The following is a 21191-nucleotide window of genomic DNA, read 5'->3' on the forward strand; positions in this document are numbered from 1 at the left end:
CGATATCATATGTTCACACAATTATTTTTTAATTACCATTTAACTTATAATTATTAAATTAATTTATCTACAAAATCACGTATTCTTCCTTTCTGGATAAGTATAACAAGTTAAAGCTGAAAATCATTTTATGTACACGTTTGTGGGGCACATGATGAATTACTGTTCAAAATTGTCCATATACATGTACAAGAATATATATACACAAACAAAAATGGAAAACTAGTCCAGCAGACAATTCAAAAACTGTGTGATTCAGAACATCAAAATTTCCGGAGGACATTCTTGAAACTTCACCCCATGTAGAAACGAGAGCATTCTACGGAATAATTTTGTGTAATTTTCAAGCGTCCAGTGATTTGATCGTTGGTTAAAATTGCTGTCCAAATTGAATATGTTCAAGTGGTTTGATCATCTATAACAGTCCAATAAAATTGATGACCAAGTTAGATATGTTGAAATATTATAAAAAATTTGTTCAATTGTTAAAATATTATATTTGAATGATATTGAGTATATTGATATATTTTTAAAAATAATATATTATTATTTTAAATTGTTTTAAATAAAATATATCATCTTGATATATGATAATAAAGAATTTTGAATCTCTTTACACATGTAGAATAGACTTTGGACAAAATAGTGAAGATGTTCGGTATAACTTTAGACCAAAGGAATAAACCACGTTCCAGTTAGATTTTTTTATATAAATTTTATATAAATTTTTATAATATATATTAATAATTTTTAAATAACGATTCTAAATGGTTGGTGACACCTTAAAAAATTGTACAATTTTTTAAAGAGATGTTTAGGGGTCGGTTGGTTCGTTAATGGAATCCAGAAAAAACAATGTGGAGAAAGTAAAGTGATGATATTCAATTGATTTATAAGTTTGATTTTGATCCGGAAACGGAATGGAAAATTATAAGAAAAGTTCTATATTTGATTTTTACGATATTATAAAATTTCAAAAGAGTCAAATGTATTATAATTATAAAAATATAATTTATTTATTTATTTAAAAATAATATATTTTGTATTTAAAATTTTAATAATTTTAAATAAATATGTAAATTATATCAATTTTATACAATCTACAACAACTAAATAACTTTTTATATTTGAAAGTATGTTACATATTATTCCTTTTTTTTAAATGATTTCAAACATAAATTATAAATGATAAGATAAAAAAGCAAGAAAGGGAAAGCAAATACTTAGGGGTTGGGAATGAATGGGGAGGGACGTTGAATAAACTCAAAATTAAAAAAATGAAAGAAAATCAGAGATTTAATGAAACAAATATCCAGAAAGAAAATTATTTTTATTATTTCTCTTTCCCTCTCTGGTTACGGTTAGGCCGGTTTTGACTTATCTTGTGTGAAGAATAGGTACAATCCGCTCGGTGGAAAAATTAACAATGCATGGAAGAAAATACGTAGAGCGCTTGTAATTATCTACATAAATTCCACAATGGAAAGACCCTGTACAATTGCGTGTAGTAATTGCGGTTAAATGAACCTGATTTTGACTTTCGAGCAGTTGGACGCCTTCTTAGAAAGGGAAGATACACAATCACAGGTCAAGTGTAACACGTACAATAAGAAATCAAATTTTAAATGAGTGGCAAAACTTAATTTCAAACGTGTTGGAGATGAAATAGACAATAAAATCATCGATCAATATACTTATATAAAGGACAAGTGGGGGCGTGTAGGTGGCGCCACTCACATCGCTCCATTTTATTTTTCTAATTTTCTGGAATTTTTAGATGAAAAATATCAAAAATTAGAACTATGTTTTTTAGTTTCGAATATATTAGAAGCAAATTTCAGAATCTGATTTTGTTTCAGATTATTTATGGAATATAGTAGCTTGAAAGTTTTAATCTGATTTTGTTTCTATATAAAGAAGAAGCGAGGGGCGTGTATGTGGCGCCTCTCATATCGCTCCATTCTATTTTTTTAATTTCTAATTTTCTGGAATTTTCGGATGAAAAATATTAAAAATTAGAACTACCTTTTTTTGTTTCGGATATATTAGCATGTTTCGGAATCTGATTTTGTTTGAGATTATTTATGGAATATAGCAGCTTGAAAGTTTTAATTTGATTTTATTTCAGATTATTTAATTATGGAAAAGAGTAGCACACAAGTATTTCTGCACCTATAAATACCCTATAGGTTCTAGGGTTTTGGATCATCTAAACACAACCCTACTGGTAATAGTTCTCTTGCTCGATTTCTAACTCGGTGGTGCCGTTCTTGTTCAACGATAAGTGAATGCTATTTATACGGTAATAAAAAAATAAAGTTGTTGCAAACAAAGGTAGTTATAGACCGATATGTGGGAGTCGAGAAATCCAAACACGGGGAAAAATATTTTTAATGGATGATATCAATAAATTAACTATTAGTGAGGTATGTTTGTTGTTTATTCTTTTATAATATTTGTTTTGTTCATCGAACATGTTTGTTATTAATTTTTAAATCAGTTGTTAATTTTTATATGATTTACTTTGTACAGAGGAAAAAATTATTCATGCATTATATGTTTGCTCCGTTTAAACAACTTTTAAGTGAAGACTTACCGTATTAAAAAATAAAAGATGTTACAAGCAAGAGTAGTTATAGACAGCTATCTCACGGATTTAAATTTGATGTTTTTGTGTACAATTAATCAAAAAAAAATTGGAGGAAAGTGACAATGTAGGAACATGATTACTTTTAAAAAAGACACAAATAAAATTCGTCCAATTTAAAGTACGACGAATTTAAGATCAAATAAAAGAAATAACATGTTATATAATTGATATATGAAAGGCATATGTTAAGCCTATTTGTATTTAAGAGGAATCAACTCAACTCTGATAAAAAAGCAAGTAAATAGCAAGTACTGTTATCCGGAATCCGTACGAAGAACGTCAAATGATTTATTGAAGATTTTATGTCAGAAGAATTTCAGGATGCTGGTGCAAACCACTGGAAGAAGTTCATTAATATGATCAAGCCTCAGTGTACAAATAATCTTTTGTAGCACGTCCAGAAGATCAGAAGGTATAAAGTTTCAATACTTTATTTATTCAGAAGATTCCATTATTGTGTCTACAAATGAAGAAGAACTAAGAAGACGAAGAATCGACGAACAAGTCACAGCTTAATTGTTTAAATGACAAGGAATATTTAATTGAGCTAGTTACAGATGAACCAGACAGTACATTTGTGTATCAGCTCATCAGATTAAATATTCTACGTCAAAAGAAAGTGGCCGTTCATTCAAGTCGAAGATCTTAATTGTTTACAGAAGACTGAAGACTCTGAAGAAGAAGAAAAGGGATAATTGATTATCTAATTATTTAATCCATTTCTCAAAATAATTATATATGATGTGTAATTTATTTATTAAATTAATTCTATCTCAAATTAATTTAATTTATGAATTTATGCACTTAATATAATTAAGTGGATATTAATTGGTTAATTAATTAAAGGATATAAAGTATTGTCTTGTTGGATCACAAGGAAAGACAATCCATTTGATTGTCTAAGTGAAAACAACAAGGTAAGACGATCCAAAGGATTGTCTTACCTTCCCATTAGATTGTCTAATCCTTAGCTTCCAAGACAAGCCGTTTGATTGTCTTACCTTCCCATTTCATTGTCTTGCCTTAGCTTAGATTGTCTTGCCTTGCTTGTTTTGGCAAGACAATGCGTTAGCAACCACTAGATTGTCTTTGCCACCATTGTCTTGCCTAGTTCTTGAGATTTGCCTATAAATATGGCTCATTCTCATTCATTTGTTCTTGTTCAAAGTGCTTGTAAGCTTTCAAGTTGTGCTAAACTTGCTATTCGTTAAATCCGCTTGAGATTTGCCTATAAATATGGCTCATTCTCATTCATTTGTTCTTGTTCAAAGTGCTTGTAAGCTTTCAAGTTGTGCTAAACTTGCTATTCGTTAAATCCGCAGTTTACTGTGCTTTGATCATTCGGTTGTTTTGTTCCGCTGAGTTAGAATACTTTCTGTCAAATTTATTCTACGAACTAGTGAACATTAAAACGAACCATATTAATTATATAACGACTTAAAAAATTATTATATTAATTAATCTTAATCTGATTAACAAGTTACATTCCAATCAGATTTATTCCGCCGCGATTATTTTTAAGTGACGATTGTATTCAACCCCCGTTCGACAATCGTTCCAGGACCTAACAATATAAATATGCCTACATAAATAGTTGTTTCATGTTTACATTCTATTAAGTCATATCATAATAATAGATGTAGTTATACTGTATCTGGCATTAAAAATATTTTTGGATAAAATATTTTCAGTTAATTAACATTATACTAATTTGTTTATTTATAAAGTAATAATTAATTTATGAAATATTAATTTATTTTAAATCTAGTCTACTAGGAAATATTAATTTTTAGATAATATTTAACAGTTAAAACTTGAAAAAAATTCTAAAAATAGCTCAGTAATAACTTTGGGGCATTTGGAATAGTGATGGGAATGACCGGCAGGGGAATTGAGGGTATAAGAATGGTACCCCTAGTTATGCATGAGGAATGATTTAAGTCATAAGTGAAATTGATATTCATACCATAAAATTATTAATCCAAACCCATGTCTTTGAATCATCAACCAAGTTGCCAGTTAATTATGGATAATTATTATTATACAATAAATCATGCTCAGATATTTCATATTTTTTCCTGACCTTGCAAGGAAAAAATTAGAAATATTTGTTGTTGATTTAATACTTAAAATTTCTTATTATTACTAGTTATATATTATTCACATAGAAGAACCGTCTATATATCTAACAGAAAATGTCTGTAATGTGTACAAATAAGGTATATGTATCAATATTATTAATTATAAAATATTTAATTAATAAATTGAAAAAATAGTTTCATCACTTTTCTAATAAAATTCATTGAAAATAAATCATAATATTCAAACAAATTCTATAGAACAATCTCCAAAGTGATTATACAATAGAATCAAATTTTAAAATTAAAATTTTTCTTAAATTAGAATTGTTAAATTATTTGTTATTTTTTTAATTTCTACGGGACCCACTGCTGACGTGGCAGCAGGCCCAGTGCTGACATGGCGGGGCTGCTAACATGGCAGGCGCCACGACAACACTTACCCACGTGGTAGTGATGTCATGATGATGTGACAGCTGACGTGACGGCCAGAGTGGACCCCAGTGCTCATGCGGCGTCTAACATGGCGGGTTACATGTCGCTTGGGTGAGGTCTCATTGCTGACGTGACATTTAGGTAGAAAGTGCAAGTTTTGGAAAATTGATGAGAAAACTAGAGGTGCATATTGAAGTCCAAATCGTTCCAGTGTTGAATCACTTTTTAATCTGGGTTGTAAAAATGGACTATGGATTTGCCTAACATTACATAAATATTAATAACTCACTACCTTTGAAAAGAGTAACTAAAATTTCATAGCAAAATCCCTAAATTTTGTAATAAAAATCACTATTATATTATTAAATTATGTTGCTCTTTAGTTTGTATTTAAAAGTTGGTTTGTATTTGATCACTAACCTATATATATATATATATATATATATATATTATATATTTGTGTGCGCGTGCTTACTCCACTATAAATTAGTGATTATAATAATTATATTTTAAGATCATTTAATTTTTTAATAATAAACACATATATACAAATGGATTTTCGATTATGACCATCCCTTTTTATTACTAATTGATTTTCACCATTAATCGACATCTCAAGTAAATATCAGTATGATAATACACATCACCTTTAATTCAGATTCAAACTTCTAAGTACAAATTTATGTCATAGACAGGGTTAGGTAGATGGTACTCCCTCGTTCCCATTTTAATTGTCCAGTTTGACTTTTGAATGGTCAAATTAATCAAACTTTAAGTGAAATTTACACATATAATATAATTTTCAAAAAATAAAAAAAATTATATCATTATAAAGTACATACAATATATTATAAAATGTACATTTTAATATTTTAAAATAATAACAAATTTGTTCTACATGCGTAGTTAAAAATTGGTCAATTTCACCATTGAAAGTCAAAATAGGAAAATTAAAATGGGAAGAAGGGAGTAGTAAAAGAACCGTAAACGTGGATGGTTGTATTGACATGATATAAAACATAGGAGTTTCTAGTTTATATTCACTAGTACAAAAAAGCTTTTTTGCGTCGCACTTTAGGCGTCGGTTGTATACAGAACCGACGCTTAAACTTGTTTTAGGCGTCGGTCGACAACTCAACCGACACCTAAAGTCCTGTTTGCTGGACTTCTAGCATCGGTTTACTTTTCAGCCGACGCCTAAAACCCTCTTAGCGTCGGCATTTTTTTCAACCGACGCTTAAAGATTATGCTTTAGCGACGGGTAAGATTTAACCGACGCTATAAATAGTACTTTAAGTGTCGGTTTTGTTTAACCGATGCTATAAAGAATGCTTTAGGTGTCGCCACCTTTTCACCCGACGCAATTTATCCCAGCGAGCGCGAGGTAACACCCTGTTTCACGTGACGACTAACACTCTGCTCGTTTTCAGTTTGATTTTACTTAAATTTATATTATTTTATATCCTTAGCCTAAAATAACATATTATCATATAATTTAAATAAAACTTCTTAAAAAATATTTAAATATAAATATATTTTTAAAAACTATATTCTACCTCAAAACTTATACTTAATGTTTTTATTTTAAATCTATATTTTAAGTTAATATTTAAAACAAATTAATTAATAAATGTGTTTTACTTAAATTAATTTTTTTCTTTTATTTTAAAATAAAAACGATTAACTATATTATTTTATATCCTCAAATGCATAAAAGGTTATATTGAAGCATACTAGCAAATAGGCTTGTAAAACACATATTTATGAAATATTTTATTATTTCTTAACCTATTATCAATATTAAAATTTATTTAAATATTTTTTTGTAAAATTTCAAATATATATATTAAATAATTTTCATTATATTGTTATTTAAAATATTTAATATATTCCTTGAATTTCTTTTTTAAAAATAAAAATTATGCTAAATTATCTAAACTATCTAAAAATTTTAATTTTTAAAAACTAATCAATATATATTATAAATCATAATTATTAAATAAAATTTAATATATATTTTTATTTTGAGTTATACTTATTTTATTTGTAAGATAGATTTATAATAATAGATAATTTTAAAATATAAAAGTAAACAACAATTGCGAGCCAAATCTCTTAAAACATATACACTTGCATCTCTCCCAAGTCCCAAATCGTTGTTCTACATTATACTACTAACACAGACTACTCTATACTACTCTCGGTTGATTTGGGTGACGTTTAAGCTTGTTCTACATTGTTGTTCGTTGGTTTGAGTTTCAATTGGGTTCAATTGGGTTCCGTATTTAGGCCGCGGGCTCTGATTTTCGCTGGCGCTGGCGCTAGGGTTCAATTGGCTCTTCCAAATCGACAGCTCTCCCAAAACGCTGTCCGATTGTGGTGTTGGGGTTCCTGGTAAGTTGTTCGCGTATCTCCACTCCACTTCGTTCTCTCTACTGTAGTTTAAATTTAAACTAATTTACAGCAGAAGGGCTATGTGTACTGGCTTCTTACTGTGTTCCAAATGCTAAGTGCTTAGTAAGTTCCAACCGCTCTTTAATTTTTTTTTCTTTAAGCTAGTTTTCGCTATTAGTACTTGTACAACCTACATCAAGCCAGAATCCTGTTTATTGTTTGTTAAGGTCTGAGAATTGATGCACAATTTCTGTTTGACAGCCTGGTCTGGTATGTCTTATTCTTGCACATTTAGTAGTTAAGGTTAATTTACTGTTTAGTATTAACTATTAATTGTTATATCACTCAATGAGAGAAGAAATCCTAGTCTGGTATGTCTTATTCTTTCATATTAAACTGCTTCTGGTCACCGTCCTTTAATTTCAATCACGTGTCAACTGCCATTATCTTATAATCATCGTCATCAGATTTAGTGCTTGGTGTCAACAAATTGGTTTAAGAACTCTTGATTTGTTTTATGAACTATACATTCTGTATATGTAAAACACACTCAGAATAATTAATATAGAGCCACTAGAAATCCAGTAGTTGAGTTAATATAAAATTTTAATTTTTAATAAAAATTGATTGAAATTTTACTCTAGATTAGGTTGCGTAGTTTTGAGTTCATTGATAAAGGCTTAAGTATGAAAGATGACAAAAGTTCTCTGTTTATCATAGTGTTTCCTGTTAGGACTAAGCAAAGGCAAAATTTTAAAAAACTGTGGTCTGGTACTAATTATTCTACATGTTATATGTTTTTCTTGACTTTACAATTTGCATTATATTACTCTAAATAACAGAGTTTTCAGGATTTTTAAGTTATATATATAGTAAGTGTTAGGCACCTAATCACATTACTTGTGTCCGTTGTAAGATACAATAAGGGACAATTTGTCTTGGTTACTTGTTTATTCTGTGGGGATGATAAATGTCTATTTTATGAGTTGGTACAAACTTCCCGGTTACTATTGTTTTAGTCACGAAAGCAGGCTTCAGGTACTCTCTAAATACTTGCCTTGGAGATCAGGGGGTTCTTCTTTGGCATTATTTCTCCATATTTCTTTTCTGCTTAGTTTGCTTGTTAGAGAATAAACAAAATTAGAATGTTCACTTATTTCAATTAGACAATAAATTGGAATAAATTTGTTTGGAATTGGATACAGCTGAAATTAAATTAAAACTATTCAACTGAAATAAACCTGACTATGGCCTGCTCAGGAATTCACAATATGGCCTCTGAATAGATAAATTGTTAAAAATGTTACTTGAGATGTTCTGTTTTGTTCCTTTTCATGTAAACTTTAATTTCTTTTCACTGATGGTTCCTGATTTGTTTTATCCTTATGCAGGTAAATAGAGGAATTCGCTCAGTTACTAAATCTAGATCCCGGTTACTATTGTTTTAGTCACGAAAGCAGGCTTCAGGTACTCTCTAAATACTTGCCTTGGAGAGATCGGGGGGTTCTTCTTTGGCATTATTTCTCCATATTTCTTTTTTGCTGAGTTTGCTTGTTACAGAATAAACAAAATTAGAATATTCACTTATTTCAACTGAAATAAACCTGACAGCTAGTAGTTTATATCAACTAAAATTAGAAGCTGTAATAAAGTATAATTGAATCAGAGGCATAAGCTCTGAGATGAGACAAGATCAAATAAAAATTACTTTTCCTTGTATAGGACAAGCTCCCTGATTATATCAACTACCTTAGAAGGCTGTTTTTGGTCATTTTATAATGTCACTATTTACAGAATCACTGGAAGCTTGATGATTCACGAAAGAAGATTGTATTGGAGAAAGCAGCAAAGAAATGGCGGGATTTCAAGGGTAAGTTGACAAGGAATTTTCTGCGAGCTGGAAAGGATCCATGTGAAGTTTATTATTTCATCAGCCAAGAGCAATGGGAAACATATAAAATGAGACGCAGAAGTGAGGAATTTAAGGTAAATATTTCTTTTTATACTAACAGGATTACAGATATATGTTAAATTAGTAATACATCTGGGTGCCTTGAAAGGAATATTATTAAACTCAATATTTGTCTAAATATGTTATCATCATTTGCATTTGATAGGCCCTAGGCCTTGGTTTAAGAAGGTATTTAAAGAAGGTTATCAATGAGGTTCGAGAGCTGTGGGCTGAATTTTTTATAGTTGAATGTCTATAATCAGGTTTGAATACAACTTCCATTAATTAAATTATGTTTTTCACTTTAGTATATAAATAACAACTTATATGTATTCGTTTATAATCATAAAACTCATTATTGATTTACTTGTTTATATATACAGATAGTTGACAGACTGTAATGGCCACTACAAGCTTTCTAGTGGTAAGGACGAGAGCGAAGACATAGGCAGCTGACTTATTATTATATTGATTTCATAATTTTTAGTGTTGACATGTAATTTCACACGAAGAATTATTGGTTGTAATACGATTTAATTTTAATATATATTGAATTTCTAAGTTTGTGTAATTTAAGTTTAATTTAGTGCTATTCACTTTGGGTATTTTGTTGTTGGATTTGTTTTAAAATGAATGAATGGTGAACAGGTTAATATTCTGTATAAAAATTAAAAAAAAAAAAGCCTTAAGCCACGGTTGTTTGACAGCCGACGCTAGAAGTATTATCTTTAGCGTCGGCTTTTTGACCAGCGACGCATATGACTGATCAACAAGTATGACTTTAAGCAACGCCTCTTTGACCAACCGACGCAAGAAGAAAGATTTTTAGCGTCGGTTCTCTGACCAGCGACGCATAAAATGGTATTTTAAGCAACGGCATTCTATTCACCCGACGCTAGAAGTAAGCCCTTTTGCGTCGGTTCTACTGTAGACCGACGCATATGCTTAACTTTTAGCGTCGGTTGACGAGCCTTTTGCGTCGGCTTTAACCGTGGCATGATCAACTTTAAGCAACGGCGGTCTAACCGACGCAAAAAAGCCACCCTATAGCGTCGGGTTCATATACTACGCTAGAATGCCGTCGCTAAAGGCCTAATTTGACCGTAGCTAAAAGCCTATTCTGTACTAGTGATTTAGTGTTTTGTTTAATCATTTGTTTGTGTGTGTCTATATATATATATATAATAGGGATAATTTCTATGAAAACCACTTTTTCATTGAAAACTTGGAGAACACTTGTGTACTGCAACTGAAATACTCCATAAAAATATTGCAAAACGTAAAACATTAAACAAAAGTTAACAGAAACATCGTATAACATCATGAGAATCGTGTATATATAACATCATCCATCTTGTCGGGTATAAGACATGGGATCCATCTAGTCTCATTCAATCCATAACGGGTCTCCTGAAACCTAATGAATATTACAATTAGACCAAATCCCTTTTCCTCTAGGCCGAGTTCGACCTCACTATATCCTACTCAAGCCCCATCGAAATCGAAACCTATCTAGGTCCATCACCAGAACTTCCCCTACTCTTTAATATCATAAGTAGTTATTATTATACTTGAAAACAATCACAAATCATCAAGTAACCGTTCTTAACTCTAACTCTGATGTATTTTACTTAATTAAAAACTACATTATCACATATTAATATTAGAAAAACATTTATAGATAGATAACAAATATATTTATTATTTATCCTATCAATTTATTTTTATAAAACTAAATTTGTAAGAAAAAAAAATAATGAAACGGTTAAATATAATTGAAGAAACTTTCAATTCATTATCATAGAATTGTCCATTAAAAAAATTTCAGAGCATCTAACAATACTAAACAAATAATAAATCAATATTAAAATTAAAATTAAAAATAATAAATTTTGAAATATAGCTGGGTTAGTAGTACTCTTTAATAACATAAGCTTAACATGTCATCTTTAACTCTTGGGATGACCATTCAATGATCTCTAATACTCCAAATGAGTTTGCGTAAAACTTATAAAGAGGGAATCTTCATTCCGTTTACGGGGGAGGCTGCTTATTTCTAACCCTTTCTGCACGGCGCATGAATTTTCCACACTCCACGGCCTATATATACATCTTCGTATTCTATACATTTTCAACACATCTAAACCCTAATTTATTCAATACCAACAAATAGCTTTATAATTCCCTAAAAGAATGGGTTTGCCAAAGAAACTCAGTAGCACTCTTGTACTTGCCCTAGGCTTCCTCATGGTTCACTATGCCCTCGCCCAAAACTCGCCACAGGACTACGTTGATGCCCACAATGCAGCTCGTGCAGCTGTCAATGTTGGACCTATGCAATGGGACGAGACGGTGGCCGAGTATGCCAGGAACTACGCCAATCAGCGAAGCGGAGATTGTGCTCTCCAGCACTCGAATTCAAATGGGAAGTACGGTGAGAACATATTTGAAGGTGGTGGTGGTGGTTCTGTTTTTAATGCCAAAGATGCGGTGGATTCTTGGGTTGGAGAGAAGCAATATTACGACTATAATTCCAACTCATGTGCCCAAGGGGAGCAGTGTGGGCACTACACTCAGGTGGTTTGGCGCGATTCAGTTCGGCTGGGTTGTGCTAGAGTTCAGTGCAGGAACAATGGGTGGTGGTTTATTACTTGTAACTACAGTCCCCCTGGCAACTACGCGGGACAGCGTCCATACTGAAGTTACCTTTGCTAGGGCAACTATACTCACCCAAACACAGTATGCTATTTGGTTACCTTTATACTAATCCTAGTATTTGATATAAATAAAAAATCCTCAATATCTCTGTAATATTTTCAAGCGAATTGATCAATAAAGTTGAGAGGATATTTATAATTTAGTGATGCCTGTTAACACTGAAAGCTAGCCTGCAGGTATATCACTTGACATACGAAGACCCTTTTAGCAATGAGATGTGGCTGTACATGTAAGATAGTAAATGAAAGCAAGCTTTCATACCAGTCCTAATATAATTATTGCACAAGATATGATATGTTAACTTAGTAGAAGTCGCCCAGACCAAGCAAGCAAAAGTCTGTAAGGGGTAATATAATTTTCATCCATACCGTAAAATGTTTGATATAAAATATATATAAAAAGTATTAGATATTTTTTTAAAAAAAAGATATACTAGTAAAGTTTATAGTAGTACTCTCTGCATTATTTCAAATCACCATCAAAAATATAGTTTGATCAATATCAAAATGTGTAGTTATATCTTTTTTAATTTAGACAAACATACAATAATTGAAAACTCATCATTATAATTCAAATATATCGTCTTATTCAACAAATAATATTTATTAATCAAAATTGTATTTTAAATAAGAATAAGCGACATTAAAAAATATTATCCGGATGAGAAGAAATATTATCGGAATGAGAAGAGGCTATTGTATTTTAAAAGGAGCAATATTGAGGTTTACGATTACCACATACACCACATTCCAAATTTTTTTTAATAAAATGATTTCATTATATATGCGCTTTTATTTATTTTTATTTTTGAATTTAGTCTAATACATTAATAAGAGAAATGTAAGAATTGAAACTTTAGTTACACGGTTAAATATTTTTAGAGACATATAAATATTATTTTAGAAGGGAATTATTTATATTTTTATTTATATATAAATAAAATACAATATTATAAAAATTTTGTTATACATGTTTTAAAATTATAAGGCCGGCCCCTTCTAGTCGTTATGTAGCCTTGTAGCTGATAAGTTTTAAAAAAGAATATTGTGCTGATTGGTTACTGAACCTTCTAAATACCGAGACATGAGAAAGATTGGAACGTATACGTAAAGAGTGAAAATACACTAAAACTATACAAAGTCTATCATGGAAGCTAGAGAGAGAAAGTATGGAGAAAGAGTAGATTGTATTTCATTCAGTTAAAATGTAAAACGTACACTCTGTTCTGTTTATATACAAGACCTGAGCTCACAACAGACTCAACTAACTTTAGTCAACTTTGACTTGTTTTTATATGCTACTAACAACTTCTTTTGTATATTCTGTTTTGTGCTCCAAGTCATATTTGCTTTAGCACAACTGTCATTAGTCTCCCCATCTTGAGATATCTCTATACTCCCCCCACAAATGGGAATCACACCAGATGAAGTGAGTCCCAATTTGGAAGCACAACTCCAATGCAGAACCTTGCTTAACCCTTTTGTAAGTATGTCTGCAGCATTTTGAAGACTTGGAACTTGATGTACAGAAACTAGACCAGCTGCTATCTTTTCCCGAATAAAATGGCAATCAAGCTCAATGTGCTTGGTGCGTGCATGATATACAGGATTGGCAGTGAGATCAACAGCCGCTTTGTTGTCACAGTAGAGCTTAACAGGACTGGATACAGATATATGTAATTCTTGTAAGAGATTAAGAAACCAAATGACTTCACAGGAGGCATCTGCAAGAGCTCGATACTCAGCTTCTGCAGAGCTGCGTGAAGTAACCAGTTGTTTCTTAGATCGCCAAGAAACAACAACATCTCCAAGAAGTAAGCTATAAGCTCCAACAGACTTCCTATCAGTAGCATCTCCTGCCCAATCACTGTCACTGTACATGTGAAGCTGTAATGGATTCTTAGCAGGAAAGAATAATCCATGTGAGGCAGTCCATTTTAGATATCGTAGAACACGAATCAAAGCAACCATATGCTTAACTCGAGGGGCATGCAAATATTGACTTAAAAGTTGTACTGAGAAAGTGATATCAGGCCTACAGGAATTCAAATACAACAATTTGCCCACCCAAGCACGATATAAAGAAGGATTGGGAATGAGGGGACCTGATTGACAGTCATTGAACAATTTTAAATGCGGATCAATAGGAATAGACAGTGGTTTGCAGTCTGTCATGTTGGCAGAAGCTAACAAATCATGGATGAATTTCTGTTGGCTAACAAAGATTCCATCAATTGTTCTGGAAACTTCCAGACCCAAATAGTATTTGATTGTTCCTAAATCTTTTATAGTGAACTTCACATCCAGAAGATGTTTCAAACCCGCTATGGCAACACGATCATTACCAGAAATAAGGATGTCATCCACATAGATGACTACCACAAGGAAAATCCCATCCTTATTGTAGGTGAACATTGAATGATCAGTCTTAGATTGAGAGTAACCTGCTTCAATTAAACAAGCAGTGAGCTTTGAAAACCAACACCTGGACGCTTGGCGTAACCCATAAATTGATTTTACAAGGCGACACACAAGATTAGAAATGTTGGAATCATTAATGTATCCTAGTGGCAAACTCATGTATACTTCTTCCTCTAAATGTCCATGAAGGAAAGCATTGTTAACGTCGAGTTGCTCTATAATCCAACCTTTTGCAGCACCAACAGCAAAAAGAGTTCGAATGGTAACCATTTTCGCAACTGGAGCGAATGTATCATGAAAGTCAATCCCTTCTGATTGGGTATAACCTTTCGCGACCAAGCGAGCCTTATAACGCTCAACTTCACCATTAGCATGATATTTAATCCGGTAAACCCATCTACAACCAACTGTGCGTTTACCAGGGGGCAAGGGAACTAAGTCCCATGTGTGGTTATCCTCAAGGGCCTTTAATTCCTTTTGCATTGCCTCGATCCACTTAGGATTAGTAACAGCCTGATAATAATGAGAGGGTTCGATAGTGATGTTACTAGAAGGAGTAAGAACCTTGCAAGTGACTGCGTGAGCAGCTCCTCTAAGTGAAACATTGTAATCTTCCCACCACTTAGGTCTAGCAGCCTGTCGAGTAGACTGTCGAGCTGGTAAAACGGGTGGATTAACATCGCCAGAATTACTGCTTGAAACAGGGGTAACAACATGCTGAGTATCAGGAACCGGAGTAGAGATATCAGTTAAAACAGGTGTAATAACTGACTGAGTATCAGGAACCTGAGGGGATGGTACTGGTGATGTAATATCTGACTCAGAATTCTCCACAATGGGTGAAACACTGGGTGAAACAGTAGGCTCCCCAACAAGTGGAAGGTTTGTATAAACTGAGGTAGGATTACAAGCTAACCAGTCTAAAAATGCAGAAGCATTAGATGAAATAGATTTTTCCTGATGATAAGGAAAAACATTCTCATGGAAAATAACATGGCGACTAACAAAAAAAGAATGGTTTTCCAGGTTTAAAAGTTTATAACCTTTTTGATCAGATGGATACCCAACAAAAACAGATCTAATCGCCCTAGGTGCAAACTTATCAGGTGGATGCACAGATGCATAACATAAACAGCCAAATGCTCGTAAAGAAGAGTAATCTGGACTTATAATATGTAACATCTCAAATGGTGATTTATAGTGAAGTATGGGAGTGGGTAACCTGTTTATGAGATAAGCCGCAGTGAGAATACACTTTCCCCAGTACTTGAGTGGCAAGCCGGACTGAAAACGTAAAGCACGGGACATCTCTAGTAGATGACGATGTTTACGCTCTACTCGAGCGTTTTGTTGTGGTGTGTATGGACAAGATGATTGGTGAACGATACCAAGAGATTGTAAAAGGGTGCTCATGGTGGAATTAATGAATTCACTTCCATTATCTGTTCTAATGATTTGAACAGACTTGTGAAACTGAGTGATAGTATAAGCCAGGAAACGCTGGAAAATAGAACAAACTTGTTGCTTGTTAGGCATAAGAAATACCCAAGTTGCTCTAGTATGATCATCAACTAGAGTTAAGAAGTAACGTGCACCATTAATAGTGGAAGTTTGGTACGGCCCCCAAACATCCATGTGAATCATTTCAAATGCATTAGAAGCATGAAATTCACTGTGCTTTGGAAAAGCCAGTTTACATTGTTTAGACATAGGACAAACTGGGCAAGATACATCATTTGCCAAAACAGCAGTCTTAACAGAAGTAATATGTTGCATAACAGAATAAGAAGGATGTCCCAGTCGAAGGTGCCACAGCCTTGACTTGGATAAAGAGACATCATTCCTTATTGTATGTGCAGATGCAAGTGTCTTGGGAGCAGGAATTGACTCTGAACAAACAGCAGTTGAGTTGAAGTAATAAAGGCCATCCTTATGTTCACCAGTAGCTAGAACTTTCAGGTGTGTCTGGTCCTGAAAAACACACTGATGTGAATAGAAAGTAACAAAACAGTTGCTGTCCTGAGTGAGTTTCGAGATTGACAACAAGTTACAATTGAAGTCAGGCACAAACAACACATTAGTTAATATAATGTGTGTGTTTAACTGAACTGAACCACTCTGATTAACTGTGATTAACTGCTTGTTGGGCAAAGCAATAGTGAAAGGAGTAGTCAAATCAACCAAATTAAGGTAAAGGGCCTTATTGCAGCACATGTGGTTTGATGCGCCTGTGTCAATTATCCATAATTGACTCATGATGCTAGGCACAAAAGAATGGAGGCAATAGGCCATACCTGCCATAGAACCAAGTTGATCTTCTGGAGTAGATGCACTGCCCTTCTTGTTCATCATAAGGATCATTAGTTGATTCATATGTGACACCTAACTTTGCAGTTGTTCCAGAGTTGGTGCAGAATTGCAAGATGCAGAGTTTGATGAGGCTGAACTCCCAGCATAATTGCCCTGTACACCTGAAGAAGATGTTAGAACATCAACATGGTTTGAGGAAGCAACCTGTGGTAAAGGTCTAAAACCAGTAGTGCCAGTGGATGCTGGTTTGTTTTTGCCCTTTTTCTTGTCTGGATATCCAATAAGTTTGTAACATTGTTCCCTTGTGTGGCCATCTTTGTTACAGTAAGTGCACTTCAAAGATGATTTGGAACCTTGATTTCTTGAATTAACTGAATTGGATTTGCTTGCATCAACAGCATTGGCAAGAAAAGGCATAGCAGTGTGACTCCCTTGTTTCTGTTTCTCATCTTGTTTGATGAGAGAAAATGCTTGTGGAATTGAGGGCAGAGGTGACATCATTAGGATTTGCCCTCTAGCACTTGCATAACTATCATTCAAACCCATGAGAAACTGGAGTAACTTCTTCCTTTGCTCCTTGGCTTCTTGTATCTTGAGATTACCACATGTACATCCGCCCTTGCAGCCATCAACTGCATCTAATACAGCATACTCATCCCACAAATTCTTCATTTTATGGTAGTAAATCTCAACAGATTTATCACCCTGCTCTAAGGCATGAAGATCCTTCAAGACTTGATAGATCCTATGACCATTTACACTTGAAAATTGATCATGTAACTCTTCCAAAAGATCTTGTGCCGAAGTAACAAAATCCATGCCGTTACTAATCTCATCCGAGACCGTATTCATTATCCAACTGATGACCATAGCGTTTACCCTGTCCCAATGAGCTCTCAAAGGGGAACCATCCTCAGGTCTAGGATATGAACCATCCACCATTCCAATCTTGTTTTTAGCAGACAACGCAATGTTAATTGAGCGTTTCCATGGACCAAAATTATCAGTCCCAGTCAATTTCTTTGAAATGAGAACCAAACCAGGATGATCTATATTCTGAAGATATAATGGATGCAGATTGGATTCAACAGAAATGTCATCAGTAGAGTTAAGTCTCTGTGACTGAGAATCAATGTTTTCTGCACTATTTCCATTATTAACTCCTGAATTATTCATGACTACATTTGCATACGAAATTCTCGACATATCTGATGTGTTTTAACCAAAATATGCTCGAAAAAGGATCACGATCAACAATCAACAATCAATCAATCAAGAAATGCTGACAAATCTACTGTTTAGATGAAGAAACTATCAATTAAGAAGAAACTGTACGGAAACCCTAACTTCTTGTAGATCGAAAAGAAACCTGAAAGAGGATACAAAATCGGTGTTGAAAGCGACGAATCTGTACTCGTGATGTTGATTTACAGCATCAAATTCATCCTTTCACGCAGCTCTGATACCATAAAGAGTGAAAATACACTAAAATTATACAAAGTCTATCATGGAAGCTAGAGAGAGAAAGTATGGAGAAGGAGTAGATTGTATTTCATTCAGTTAAAATGTAAAACGTACACTCTGTTCTGTTTATATACAAGACCTGAGCTCACAACAGACTCAACTAACTTTAGTCAACTTTGACTTGTTTTTATATGCTACTAACAACTTCTTTTGTATATTCTGTTTTGTGCTCCAAGTCATATTTGCTTTAGCACAACTGTCATTAATACGAAGCAGGTAAAAGTACTACACCAGCCCTTGCTATGCAGTGGAGTACTCTTACTATTAATCAATGGTAGGAAGCTCAGAAGATGAAAGGAGTAAACACAGGAGGAGGTCATAACTTAAGTAGCAGACTTCCGTTGAGATGGGTTGCACCAACTCAAGGAAGATTGAAAGTTAATGTCGAAGCCTCAGTCATAGAAGGAGGGTCGAGCTTCAGCCTTGGTATGATTGCTCGGGACCATAACCGAGATTGCTGTAGAGCTAGAACAATGTGCTGTGAGGGCGTAGTTTCAGTATTCGAAGCAGAGGCAAAGGGAGTTCTGGAAGCGATGAAATGGGCTGCTGAAGCAGCTATCTCAAATGTTACTTTTGAGACTGATTCGATGCTAACGTTTCAGGCCATTACCAAGGGCACAATGAACTACTTAGAGGTGGGAAACATGCTTGAAGATTGCAGCAAGTTGTTGAAGGACCGTCCAGACTTTTCGCTTGAATTTGTTAAAAAACAAGCCAACAAAGTAGCCCATAGTTTAGCTAAGGTTCCTTGTGAAATCGGTTGTTTCATTGATTTCTTGAAATCTCCTCCACAGTTAGTGTTGGAGAATATTTTGTATGATGCTGCTTTGATTGAATAAAAAATTTTCCATCGGTTTAAAAAAAAGAATAAGATGTTCACCAGACATGCAAAATATTACATCCAAACCACCAAATCACGCTATCACTGTAACAAGCTGATAGGCAACTCAAAGGCATTATAATTATGAAGATTATAGAGGTTCTCGTTGTCCTCGTCAATGGCTTCACTAGCCATCACGGTTCACTCTGAAAAGTGAGCTGCCAGCCAATTTCTTGTACTTTTTCGACAGCCAATCAAGCACATAATATAATAAAAAACAAATTAATATTCAAAAATAGGATATTTTGTAGATATATACTTCCATTTAATATATTATATAAACATATAAGTAATTTTAAATGCAAACCCAAATATTTGAGTCTAGTAAATAATATTAAATTCATCCATATAACACAGGACAAATGTTCTTTACACTAAAAAAAACAGGGCAAAACCCACCGTCGAAAACGGTCGGTTAAGCCAACAAACGGTCGGTTTAAAGCTTAAAACCGATCATAAAGGCTGGTCGGTTTAGACAATTTGGTCGAGTTTAAGCCGTAAAACCGACCATATGTTGTCGGTTTTATTCTTACCAGAAACTTACCGAGTCGGGCCCCGCATTGCCGTCTGGCGCCACGTGGACGCAAGTGTCACGAGTGAAAATAAAACCGACCACCATCGGTCAGTTAAAATATTTGATCTTTTCTGGTCAAACATTTTGGGAGCCAACCAAAACCGACCGCTTGTGGTCGGTTAAAAAGTTTGACCTTTTTTAGTCAAACATTTTGGGAGCCAACCAAAACCGACTGACGGTTGTTGGTTGTAATGTGTGACCTTTTTTGTCAAACATTTTGGCAGCTTTCTGGTCAGGTTTAGCCCAGAGGGGTGTTGGCTCAGATGACTAAAACCGACCGCTTAAAACCGACCGTTGTCACTTAAAACCGACCACACGAAACCGACCGCCATTCAGATTCAGTCGGTTTTCTGCCTTCTGCTTTTGGTAGCCATGGTCGGTTATGTATTCCGACGGTCGGTTTTCTCGTTTTGCTTTTGGTAAACCTGGTCGGTTATGTCTCTTATCGGTCGGTTTTATGTGATGTTATATGTGATAATTTGGATTTTTTTTAAAATATTTTATTTATGATTTTGTAGAAGAGGAATAAAATTTTATATTTTATTCCCAGTCTAGTGAAATATCGAGAATTTTATTATTTGAAATATTATACGGATAATATTTTCAGGTGTAGTTTGAAAAGTTATTTCAATTATGTGATTTAAATGTGGTACATGTTAAATGTGCTTCTTATGCGGTTATTTTATTTGTGTGAGCAGTTAGTTTAAAATTTTGATTTATTATATCCTTTTTAATAAATCAAAGTTTGTTTTATTTGAGCTTAATGATTTTATCCGATTTAAATTACTAAAATATTTAAACACTAGTATTTTTATAATTTTGTCGGATTCAGAAATATTTGAAAGTTTGCAAATGATTATATTGAATATTTGTAATTTAAGAAAATGATTTGGAGCATTATTTGTAAAATAGAGAAAATGTTGAAAAATATTGCTTTTACAAATATTCTCTATTCGGGATATTTAAAATTTTTATAAAGTTATATTTTTAAATTTGGAAGATATTTTTCGGCCCCAAATTGTTAAAATAGCTTCTTCTTCTTGTTTTTTTTTTTTATATAATGGGGTGTGATTTCTAGCATAATATAAATAGATTTTTAGAAAATGAAAAACACACCCAAAACATGAAAAAGAAAGTAGCAGCGTGCGGTAGTCGGGGAGAGGGACATAATTGGGGGGAGAATTAGGGTTTTGGTTTTAATAACCAATTGATCAAGCTTCAGCAGAGTCGACTGAGATGTTCAGGAGTAGTTGAATA

At 33.3% G+C, this 21191-nt stretch overlaps 2 protein-coding genes and 1 long non-coding RNA gene across 4 annotated transcripts; 2 read left to right on the forward strand and 1 right to left on the reverse strand.

Annotated features, from left to right (window-relative positions):
- Positions 1-7298: 7298 nt before the first annotated feature.
- On the forward strand, positions 7299-10079 carry LOC108225560 (uncharacterized). 2 transcript variants are annotated; one of them, XR_010287961.1, is made up of 5 exons: positions 7299-7680; positions 8949-9024; positions 9352-9543; positions 9675-9771; positions 9892-10079. It is a non-coding gene; the product is annotated as an uncharacterized LOC108225560 (long non-coding RNA). The 2 variants fall into 2 exon arrangements; XR_001807629.2 differs by having other exon boundaries at positions 7299-7557.
- A 1552-nt stretch (positions 10080-11631) lies between these two features.
- Positions 11632-12368, forward strand: LOC108226456 (pathogenesis-related protein PR-1 type). The gene has a single exon (XM_017401418.2). The coding sequence runs from the start codon at positions 11702-11704 to the stop codon at positions 12206-12208; it is 507 nt and encodes a 168-aa protein (XP_017256907.1). The 5' UTR covers positions 11632-11701; the 3' UTR covers positions 12209-12368.
- Positions 12369-17028: 4660 nt separating this feature from the next.
- Positions 17029-18162, reverse strand: LOC108225928 (uncharacterized). The gene has a single exon (XM_017400877.1). The coding sequence runs from the start codon at positions 18160-18162 to the stop codon at positions 17029-17031; it is 1134 nt and encodes a 377-aa protein (XP_017256366.1).
- Positions 18163-21191: the final 3029 nt, after the last annotated feature.

This window comes from Daucus carota, chromosome 9 (genome assembly GCF_001625215.2).
Source record: "Daucus carota subsp. sativus chromosome 9, DH1 v3.0, whole genome shotgun sequence".
Lineage (NCBI taxonomy): Eukaryota > Viridiplantae > Streptophyta > Magnoliopsida > Apiales > Apiaceae > Daucus > Daucus carota.